The 12,067-nt window shown below is 37.2% G+C and overlaps 1 protein-coding gene across 4 annotated transcripts in view; it reads left to right on the top strand.

Annotated features, from left to right (window-relative positions):
- Window positions 1-12,067, top strand: part of LOC127447748 (unconventional myosin-Ib-like) — a 161,121-nt gene that overhangs the window by 131,030 nt on the left and 18,024 nt on the right. For 2 of the 4 annotated variants that reach the window (XM_051709787.1, XM_051709790.1), the window contains 6 exons: window positions 1,596-1,689; window positions 4,002-4,151; window positions 6,605-6,673; window positions 8,435-8,521; window positions 8,748-8,834; window positions 11,821-11,907. In XM_051709787.1, the coding sequence (XP_051565747.1) occupies window positions 1,596-1,689; window positions 4,002-4,151; window positions 6,605-6,673; window positions 8,435-8,521; window positions 8,748-8,834; window positions 11,821-11,907 (574 nt within the window). The remainder of the gene's footprint in view (window positions 1-1,595; window positions 1,690-4,001; window positions 4,152-6,604; window positions 6,674-8,434; window positions 8,522-8,747; window positions 8,835-11,820; window positions 11,908-12,067) is intronic. The other 2 variants (XM_051709789.1, XM_051709788.1) reach the window with 1 other exon arrangement.

The following is a 12,067-nucleotide window of genomic DNA, read 5'->3' as shown; positions in this document are numbered from 1 at the left end:
ATATGTAATGTAAAAAAAAAAAAAGACGAACAGTAGCTCTTAACACATGCACTGCTCTTACACTTTAGTTTAGAATGGCACAAACACAAGCGGAGTGATACACACAGTGAAGCATCGATGGTGTGAGACCATCAGTACCCATAGAACGTCTCTCGTCCAATCAGATTCAAGGACCGGAACTAACTGTTGTATATATCATTATAACTTCAAGTAAAATACTGTATGTTCGTCTCGAGTCCATGAAAGAAAGAAGGGGTTTGGGTGGCATTCACTCCTTTCCATAATCTTGAGCTTTTAATATTTAAAAAATGATAATGTTTTGCAGGTGTCATATTAATCCATTTTACTGGCTGTTTTACAGATAGCCTAATATAATATATATGTTTATATTTTCAAAGATATTTTTTGCTATGGCTAAAGATGGTAAATGAAAAGCAATACAGTTTTAAATCAGATACAACACACTACCTGCTGGAAATCTACATTTACATTCTCAAATAAATAATTTATCATGAAGTCGATTTTGTGGATTTCTAAGATTTTATTTGTAAAGTGTGCTTTAAGAGACACGGGGGAGTGACTTGATTGCATCAGAGATGTAATTTTATTCACAGCTGATTGGTTCAGCATCTGTTAGCGATCTGTAATCCAGAATGAAACCTGGTATAGAGAAGGTTAGCCGTGTAGCGTAAGTTGCTATGGCAATGAACGTCACTAAAAGCCGACCAACTTTCATGGTACTTGGGGTTGAGGCAAACTAAACTATAACTTGCCTGGCTAGCCACCGAAACCGGCTTCACGGTACAGGTGTGTGTGTTGTGTTGTGTTTTTTTTGTGCTTTGACTTGGTTTTGGTTGGTTTTGTTTTATGTTGTTTTGGTTTTTTGTTGTGTAGTTTTATTTTGTTGTTGTTTTTGTGGTTTGGGTTTTAGTTTTTTTTTTTTTTTTTTTTTTTGCATTTGGTTTGGGTTCATTTGCATTTGGTTTGCTGCTCTTCAGTAGGCTTCTGGATTGTTTTTCGGAAAATGCCGTTCAGGTGATGTCATCGTACTGTAATGACACTTGGTTAAGCAGTTTTTTCAGTGGCTGTTCCTCCACCTCTGAAACCAAAATGTTTATCTTCTTATAACAATTTGTAGATATTTAAACATGCTGTGTCTTGTCTTAAAACTCCCTTCTTGCCTTGTGGTTACTTCAAAATCGCTATGCTATGAAAAAACAGACCTCATCCACACACAGGTGTCTGATATATTTACTTGTATCTGATGGCAGACATGTCAGGACAAAATTGACCCTCATAACTATATCACTTCTGGACATCGAATCATTTCACTGAACAATCTGATAGGACTGTTATTTACTGTACATGGCGATTTGGAGTTGCACATCCAATCCTATTATCTTTTGTTTGAATCATTCATTCATTTGTGTGTTTTAGACAGTGGCTAGACTGTGTTTTAGTTTACATTCAGATCATTCAGACACTTTCTCCAACACCTTTACTCATTGCTACATAACTGCATTGTTGGATCCTGCACATGTGCTGTATGTGAACGGCAAGGTTGATTGACAGTCCAATGGTCTGTGTCTTATCAGGGAGGGTGTGGAGGTTCTCCTGACAGACCTTCAAGTGCCAGTAGAGGAGTACGCCTATGGACGATCCAAGATCTTCATCAGGAACCCCAGAACGGTGAGTGAGGTTAACGGGTTTGTGACAAACAGCACAAGTCATTGTCACTCGAAGCATCATATTCGAGATGACCTATTCTCCATCTCCCAGCGAAACTGCACCTGTCATAAAACTGTCCACTGTGGTCTGTCATTGATTTTGTTTCTCATTTTTGTTTTGGTGGATTAATGCAAGGAATGTTCCACATATGTGTCGCCACCTGGAGTTCTGTAGAAATCAAACTTTAGGCATCCTAGATCAACTATTTTTACCACGATTAAAGTCGTTAGAGGATATGCAAGTTGTTACAGATGTTTTCTTTAGTACCGTAGTCACTTTGTATGTCTTCTGTTTGAATCGCTTACATCAGTGAGGTTCAGACAACCAGTCTTACAATTCAGAAAAAAGTACTGTTGGTAAAGATTCTAAAATTCCAAATAAAGCCCAAACTTTTTACTCTCATTTGGCAGTTGATTAGTGCTAATTTTGGACCCTGGTTACTTCACACCGAATACTGCTCTTTACATATGAAAGCCATTCAAAACTAACATGTTTCCAATTGCAAAATGGCGGAAGGAATGGATTTGTAAGTTTGGTATGAAGAAAATAAAAGCCAATGCAAGTATTAAGTGCAAGGATTAAGCGAAGAGTTTTCAAAACAGGAAGTTGGGTTCCTTGGGGCTTCTCTCATATAATTAGTAGCAATCACCCTCATGAAAGCAAGAAACGCAAGCAGGCAGTCACACACATGGTTTCACTTATCCCCCACTCCACTGTTTGTCAGTTTGCATGGGAAAAGAGACTCCAGCTGAGAAATTCCAGAGGAGCCCATGAACCTCTGTGCTGCAGTGAAGCCTGAGCGTCAGTCTACAACCATTCCCCTGCATAATCTCCCATCTCCAGATGGCCATTCAAAGCCCCTGGAGTTAGAGATCATGTTCAGTCTTCTGTCTGGCCCCAGGGCAGTATCAACCCCAGTCATCATTTACCCCTTTTCCATCGAAATGGTGCTGGAGCCAGATGTCATTTAAAGGATCTGTGAACAACATGCATTGTTACAATATAACCTGCCCACAAACAAACATAGCACATTGCGATCTTTGTTATAGAGTCTTAATTTTGCTATATTTAAGAGTAATTGAATTCATGGCATTACGAGCTGACTTTGATGTAATAGGGGGTATTTACACTTGGTCGCTTCATATGTTTTGACTGATTGGATTGCTATTCCATTTACACTTGGCCACATCAGTGTGTCTCTGCCAAATGGATATAAATCCAATCTTCAATTCCTGCCCTGTCTGCAAAGTTCAATTCTGTGATTATGCTAATGCCGGGCATTGAATTTAAAAGATGTGATTTATTATTTGATTCCAAGTGATTTTGTCCTGTGCGTGTGTATCTGTGTGTGTGCCTGTGTATTTTTCCCCTCGGGGTTTGTTGTAGGTGTGTCATGCGCGTCAGCTGTGCTCATTGTCAGTGTTAACAGTTTCATCAGCGATCTGCATCAAAGAAATTAACAAAATAGTTCTGTCTCTCCTACAGCGTGCATCCATTTCTTAATTTGGTATTATTTATTGCCTGAGGAGAGCCTTGTGCAAATACTCAGTAACAGCTGTTATGTTTCACATTTTCCTCATGCTGACATAGCACAGTTTGGGCTGAGTAAAGTTTACATATGTAGCTTGAACAGCCAGATGCATTTACACTTGACCGAGTTACGAATAGAATGAGTCTCGAATCACCTGCGGAGGTGGTTGTACAGTGTATTTTTATTTTATACAGTCTTCTTATTTTGTGCATACTATATATTGTATATTATTATTTTTATTTTTTTGTTGTATACAGTCTTCTTATTTTGTGCATAATGTATATTGTATATATTAGGTGTATATTGTGTTGTGTAACAGATGTGTAAACTGTGTTGTGTGTAAATCAGATATTTATTGTAATTGTCATACTGCTATGTTGTTTGGAACTGCACCCAAGGCTTTCACCCACTGTTGCACTTGTGTATATGGTTGAGTGACATTAAAGGGATTTGATTTGATTCATACATATTGTGTGTCTGAAATTGCTTACTCATTCTCTCATTCAGTAATTACTGTATAGTGAATGCTATATTGTTAACTAAATGGGGAAAGAGAGCAAAAATTAGTGGATTCAGACAGAGTCACCAATGTGCACTATGTATGATGCACATATGCATCATGTCCAGATTTTTGCTGCTTGTGTGAGCAAACCCCGATTTAACAATGTTTATGCTAATGGAAATGCACTGTGATCTCTACTTTATCTGGATACCAATGTCTGGAATCTACTGTTTTCTTCAGCTGTTCTTTTTGGAAGAGAAAAGGAGGCAGTGTCTAGAAGACCTGGCCACTCTCATCCAGAAGATCTATCGGGGCTGGAAGTGCCGCACTCAGTTCCAGCTGTTGAAGAAGAGTCAGGTGGTGGTGGCCGCCTGGTACAAAAGATATGCGGTGAGCTCAATTTACCACAACTGTCATTGAATTTCAGCATGTCTTGATCACAGAACTTTCAAAATGCTTCATCGTTTCAGTGAGGTCGTCTTTCAGAGTTATAAACAGTTTGTTGCACTTTCCATATGAATAGTGTAAAAATACAGCCTGAAAAAAAAAAAAAGAAATATATATATTCTACAAATGGTTAGTAAAAGGAGGTTCTTAATCCTTTGGAAAATGTTGAATGTCAGCCTTAGAAGGTCAATATTTTACATGTTTTTTTTTTTGGCTGAATTATTTTCAATTTTCAATTTATTTGCTGTTGTCTACAATCTTTAAAACCCTGATTTGTATGATTTTGAAATATTCAAGAAAAAAAGACATCTAAATTAAATAGACAAAATTTATGTAAAAATAAATAAATAACAAAGTAAACCAGAATGGGTAACAGGGTTGCAAGTAGGGTTGCAAATCCAGCCTAAATGAAGCTATCACTCAGTAGGGACTAGCAATTTGGGACCACATGTTAGTTTGTAGTTGATAAACTTTCCCATAAATTATATATATATATATATGTATATATGTGATACCTTTGGTAACAGTGTTGAATGGTTAAGCTTGACTTGAACGTAATCAACACTAAATTGTGTAAACATTGAGAGAGGTTATTTATTTGTCTGGCTTAAAACAAGCAACCTTTCATGCTAGGTTAATTTTATATTAGATAATAGTTTATGTAACATATCAAGTAGTTCTCACAATATAAATATATATATATATACAATTGAAGTCAGAAGTTTACAAACACTTAGGTTGAAGTCATTAAAACTCATTTTTTAACCACTCCACAGATTTCATATTAGCAAACTATAGTTTTGGCAAGTCGTTTAGGACATCTACTTTGTGTATGAAATTAGTAATTTTTCCAACAGTTGTTTACAGACAGATTGTTTCACTTTTAATTGACTATATCACAATTCCAGTGGGTCAGAAGTTTACATACACTAAGTTAACTGTGCATTTAAGCAGCTTGGAAAATTCCAGAAAATGATGTCAAACCTTTAGGCAATTAGGCTAATTGGAGTCAATTGGAGGTGTACCAGTGGATATATTTTAAGGCCTACCTTCACACTCAGTGCCTCTTTGCTTGAAATCATGAGAAAATCAAAAGAATTCAGCCAAGACCTCAGAAAAAAAATTGTGGACCTCCACAAGTCTGGTTCATCCTTGGGAGCAATTTCCAAATGCTTGAAGGTACCACGTTCATCTGTGCAAACAACAGTGCGCAAGTATAAACACCATGGGACCATGCAGCCATCATACCGCTCAGTAAGGAGATGCATTCTGTATCCTAGAGACGAACGTAGTTTGGTGCAAAAAGTGCAAATCAATCCCAGAATAACAGCAAAGGACCTTGTGAAGATGCTGGAGGAAACAGGTAGACAAGTATCTATATCCACAGTAAAACATGTACTATATCGACATAACCTGAAAGGCTGCTCAGCAAGGAAAAAGCCACTGCTCCAAAACTGCCATAAAAAAGCCAGACTACAGTTTGCAAGTGCACATGGGGACAAAGATCTTACTTTTTGGAGAAATGTCCTCTGGTCTGATGAAACAAAAATTTAACTGTTTGGCCATAATGACCATCGTAATGTTTTATAGGAAAAAGGTTGAGGCTTGCAAGCTGAAGTACAACATCCAAACTGTGAAGCATGGGGGTGGCAGCATCATGTTGTGGGAGTGCTTTACTGCAGGAGGGACTCATGCACTTCACAAAATAGATGGTATCATGTGGAAGGAAAATTATGTGAATTTATTGAAGCAATATCTGAAGACATCAGCCAGGAAGTTAAAGCTCTGTCGCAAATGGGTCTTCCAAATGGACAATGACCCCAAGCATACCTCCAAAGTTGTGGCAAAATAGCTTAAGGACAACAAAGTCAAGGTGTTGGCCATCACAAAGCCCTGATCTAAATCTGATAGTAAATTTGTGAGCAGAATTGAAAAAGAATGTGCGAGCAAGGAGGCCTACAAACCTGACTCAGTTACACCAGTTCTGTCTGGAGGAATGGGCCAAAATTCCAGCAACTTGTTGAGAAGCTTGTGGAAGGCTACCCAAAATGTTTGACCCAAGTTAAACAATTTAAAGGCAATGCTACCAAATACTAACAAAGTGTATGTAAACTTCTGACCCACTGGGAATGTGATAAAAATAATAAAAGCTGAAATAAATCACTCTCTCTACTATTATTCTGACATTTCACATTCTTAAAATAAAGTAGTGATCCTCACTGACCTAAGACAGGGAATGTTTTCTATGATTAAATGTCAGGAATTGTGAAAAACTGAGTTTAAATGTATTTGGCTAAGATGTATGTAAACTTCTGACTTCAACTGTATATGTATTTATGTAACACTTTAAAAAACGTTTAATTGTGCCTCTAAAGTTGGTTCCTTTTTGATTATAGCAACAAAAGAAGTACCAGAACATCAGATGCTCTGCCTTAGTGGTTCAGTCCTTCATCAGAGGATGGAAGGTAAGATTTATATGTAAGGGATAATATACATTCAGCCAGTTGTTATTGCAAAATGAACATCGACTGGGTGATCAGGATCCCAACATGAAGCGGAGGACTTTTGCATCAGCCTGAAGGGGTTTATTTTGAGAACATCTGGATATCTGTACATAATCCCTCTTATTACTTGGCTACTAACCAAATAAATAAATACATGTTAAGTATTGATTTGCATTGAGTTTATGTAATTATGTGAGAAGAATGAAATCGCTGAACAGCTAAAATCTACCTCCGGTTTGCGTCGCAGTTCTGTTTGTTTATTTTGTGAAAATGATCATCTGAACGCTCATTATCCTGCTTATTGCAGGACTACTTGCCAAATAAATAAATAAATAAATGGACATGAAACATTGATTTGCATTGAAATTATGTAAATAAGTGAGAAGAAATAACAGCTTAACAGCTGAAATCCACCTCCGGTTTGCGAGTGAGTTCTGATGGTGTTTATATTGTAAATTATGAATGTCTGACTGCTCATTATGAATTTTATTACAAGACTACTTGCCAAATAAATAAATAAATGCACATAAAACATTGATTTGAGTTGAAATTATTTTATTAGCTTACTTGTAGAGATCGCACAGTGATCCGAGAAGCAGGAACGATGGCTCAAAAATACCCGGATGAGCGAAATTTTACGTGGATGTGCGGTTGTTACTGCAAAGTATAAGACCAATAGATGGCGCCATTGACCAATTAAAATAGAGTATTCCAGAGAACCATGTAATAAGGGATAATCCACGGCTAGGTGTGCGTTAAACTATTTTAATTCATGACGTGGAGGCAAAGTGGAGTGTGGTTGCTCCCGCAAAGTGCATTCAAATTGTTTAACGCACACCTAGCCATGGATTATCCTGCTTATACCATGTTCTCTTGCCAGCATCGATTAGTTTCAGCTGTCATTGATTTTTACAGTGCAAATTTTGACTCGAATAACAGAAACAGATAAGTTTATCTATGGGTTGTTAGATCTTGAGTTCCACCCGTTCTAAATCAGACACAAATAAAGTAGTGTGATAATATCACATTTATTTGAATGAATTAAATAAGAAGCCATACAAAAAACTGAAAAAATGGATGCAAGTTTTTTTGGAGACTGTAAAAACTGTGAATTTAAATGCACAATCTAGAAATAATAATATCCACATAATGTATAAGGGTTGGCACTTTTGAGAACATGTAATATTAAATTTTTATTCTTTGTCATTTTCACATTGAGGAAAAACCGGCGTTGCTGACATTGTAAAATTGGCATTTACTGTAAATGATGAGGGGAAAACCATCCAAAATGCTCTGAAACTGAAGATTTTGACCCCTGAGACATCGGTATGGTATCCATTAAGGCTGCACGACTGATTGAGTAAAGAATTAAATCTCGATATGACTGTGGGCAATTACTAAGCCACAAAAGGCTGTGTGTTATAAAACAGTCTGCATTCAGCGCTTCAGTCAGCGATATGTGATCACGTTGCGCCCCCTAGCGGGTGTCCTGAGCAGCGCAGCAATATTAGATGATGTTTATCATTTTACATGTAAAATCTTCTTGCTTGACAGTAAAAGATGCCTTTTGAGAGGTCCTGGTTTCTTCTCTCTCCGTGCAAAACATATCTGTTTGTCTAACCATTCAAATAGACCGTGGTATAAGCGCACATATGCCTTCTGCATATTATTACTTTTATGACACAGAGTGTTTCCTCAGTGTGTAAACTTTCTTTTTCTCAGGCCCGGAAGATTCTGCGCGAGCTGAAATACAAGAAACGATGCGAAGAGGCTGTCACTACTATTTCAGCCCACTGGCATGGAACTCAGGTACAGAACTGAGTTTCTCGTTCAATCAGCCCTTTGTTGGGTTAGATTTTCAATGACATTTCTTCACTGCTTTTGCTTTCTGTTTGCTCTCGAGCGCTAATTTCACTTCTGCTTTTGATGTGACTTGCTCCTTTCAATCACCGTCTCGTTGTCCTCTTCTGGCCATCTTTAACCTTTGCCATCCTGTCTCTTCTTTCAACTGACCCTCCTCGGCTGACCACCGCAGGCCCGCCGGGAACTGCGGCGTCTTAAGGAGGAGGCACGGAATAAACATGCCGTGTCTGTCATTTGGGCAGCCTGGCTCGGAACAAAGGTATTTAATGAGCCTGCCGAAACGTAGTCATCTCCCATCTCCTCGCCTCACCCATGCTGTGAATGAGATCCCCTTTGTTTGTGTGTGACTAATGTTGTTTTATCATCTTGTAGGTAATGTTTAAGGGAAAATAATGGGGAAGTACGAACATTTTTGTATTTTTTTTTTTTTTTTTTTTTTTGTGCTGACATTAAGTTGATGCTGCTCGGAGATTATGAAAATCTTTACATGTGTGTGTGAAATGTATGTTCTTAAAACAAACTCAATTTTCATCTGCTACTTAATAACCCTTAATATTTCCTCACTCCCCACATTTTTACCCTAATGAGCTTCATAATCTGTAAAGACTTTTTATTGACCTTTAAACCCTCAGGTGCAGTCAGGAGTATTTATTGTATCAGGGTTGGGGCAAAAATCTAAATGTAATAACTGGCTCACTTTCAGTTTGAGTTTGAGAAATTTAATTGGCCACCAGATGTTGAAATGGAATTTGAATGGGAATGACTCAAAGGGATTTACTGCTGTCAAAGAAATTCAACACTGTCAAGTTTTGTCCAAGCAACAAAATATAAAAACTTACATAATTTTGATTAATTATGCCTATGTACTCTCTGATATGCAGAATACATTTATCCATCAACTGATGAGACATATTTCACTATATTTTGTTCAATACAAATATGTATCTTAAAATTCTATAGTCCATTAATGAAAAATTAGTCAAAATTAGTAAAAAATTAATATATTTTATAATTTACTTTAAGCTTAAGAATGTAACTTTTTCTGTGTTAAAATACTTTCTCCTGTCCCAGTTTAATATGCAGAGACAACTGCAAGTAAGCCATTTGTAGGTAAATTTTCTCGAAAACTGTAAGTGCCATCTTACTGTGGTGCTTTGAAAATTGCTCTGAAAATTGCGACCAGTTTAGGCCCACCCCAAAACCTTTTACTCAACCAATGGCATGAGTTGGGGGAGGGGCTGTCTCTTTGTTTGACCAATGGCAGACAGGAGGCGTATTCAGAAAGCTGTTTTGAAAACAACGTTTATTTTTGCAATTCCATTTGGTGGCATTAGTGGCAGAACTAACATATTTCAGTTTTAAATAATATAATGCAGTTCTTCTAATCTAGATGCATATACAGTTGTGTGCTCAAAAGTTTGCATACCCTGGCAGAAATTGTGAAATTTTGGCAATGATTTTGAAAATATGACTGATCATGCAAAAAACTGTCTTTTATTTAAGGATAGTGATCATATGAAGCCATTTATTATCACATAGTTGTTTGGCTCCTTTTGAAATCATAATGATAACAGAAATCACCCAAATGGCCCTGATCAAAAGTTTACATACCCTTGAATGTTTGGCCTTGTTACAGGCACACAAGGTGGCACACACAGGTTTAAATGTCAATTAAAGGTTAATTTCCCACACCTATAGCACCTAGTGTCTGTGTATAAATAGTAAATGAGTTTGTTAGCTCTCACATGGATGCACTGAGCAGGCTAGATACTGAGCCATGGGGAGCAGAAAAAGACCTGTCAAAAGACCTGCGTAACAAGGTAATGGAACTTTATAAAGATGGAAAAGGATATAAAAAGATATCCAAAGCCTTGAAAATGCCAGTCAGTACTGTTCAATCACTTACTAAGAAGTGGAAAATTCGGGGATCTCTCATATTTTCTCATGATCAGTCATATTTTCAAAATCAATGCCAAAATTTCAAAATTTCTATCAGGGTATGCAAACTTTTGAGCACAACTGTATTATATAGGTGGTATCTCAAGCATCATCTATCATTAATGTTTCTGGAAATACCCTATATGTTGAACAGTATGTATGATGGCATATTTATGTTATTCATACTAAACAAAATGACAAAAGTTGTGTAACAAAGGTGTATTATAAATAACTATTAAGTATTATAAAAACAGTTCTTGGAATTAATTTAATTCATTCCATTTTAATCCCATTTTAATTCGAACTCCTCATATTAAAACTCTAAAAACAGTTTTGCATCCTATTTGCTACCGTAATTAAAATTTATTTCAAATTCGAGGTTTTTAATGCAATTATGGCTGGTGCACAACCCTTAAAATTAAGCTGAGACATTCCCTGCATCCGAAATTGCATACTGTCACAGTATGTGAAATTGCATTCTCGGCCGGTTTAACAGTACTTTGTTTAGGTATGCATGCGAGTAGTATGAATACATTCCGGATATACTTCATGTGGGGATGTGGGTATTGAACCGTGACCTGAATATATGATGAAATAACAACAAATTGATCTGTTAAACAAGCACCATTTAGGCACTATAAACAAATTTCTTGGTATATTTTGCACTTACAGTTAAGAAGAGCCGTTTTACTCGCGGTTCTCCGCCGTTCTTTTAAATCCAGCTTTTGAAACGCGAAGTCTCCTCAAGTCGAGTGGGATTATGGGATCATTAATTGTCCAGTTGATCCACACTTTCTATTCTCACCGGAAATAGTTGGTCATTCAGGTATTTTTCACTTACTGTTTTGTAAATACTGAGGATTCAGACAAACTACTCCATTGGCATTCTGTTTTTGGCATACTGTATTTATTTGGGAAGTATTGATATTCGAACGCAGTGACTATTATCTCCCAAACAGCCATTCTTTATTAGTAAATTGAAGTCTGCTTTAAAAAAAGTGACTGGTGTCTGTCCTAGCTGGCCATGTGGACATTCCCTGTGTCTCTCAGTTGGAACAAAAAAAAAACACTGATACTGATATAGAAAGCATTACTATACTAAATGCTTTACAATAAAAGTTTAATCCCCAAGGGTCTATTTGATCATTTGAAAATTAGATTAATATTCTGATTAGCAAGAGTCACAAGTCTGATTATTTCTCTCTGAAAAATATTACATCTTTCACTCTTGTGCCTCTAACGTTTGTTCTTAACACTTCTCCACCCTCTTCTTCTTCGTTATCCCTAATAAACGGCACACTGGACAGGCTCGGAGAGAACTGTGGCGCTTAAAGCATGAAGCTCGCAGTAAACAGGCCGTGTCTGTCATATGGGCCGGCTGGCAAGGAACCAAGGTATTCGCTGCGTGTGTGTTTGGCATCCCATCATCTCACATAACCAATCTCACATCTCCATACTGTATGTACCTAGGAGGTGGACCGGACCATTACCCGCATGACCCGTCTTCCTTTAGCCCATCCCATCTGCCGTACATGACAACACTCACATTCAGAA

The sequence above is a fragment of the Myxocyprinus asiaticus genome, chromosome 11 (genome assembly GCF_019703515.2).
Source record: "Myxocyprinus asiaticus isolate MX2 ecotype Aquarium Trade chromosome 11, UBuf_Myxa_2, whole genome shotgun sequence".
In the NCBI taxonomy this organism is placed as follows: Eukaryota; Metazoa; Chordata; class Actinopteri; order Cypriniformes; family Catostomidae; genus Myxocyprinus; species Myxocyprinus asiaticus.
Note: the sequence above shows the minus strand (reverse complement) of the source record. Positions and strands in the feature narration are given on the sequence as shown.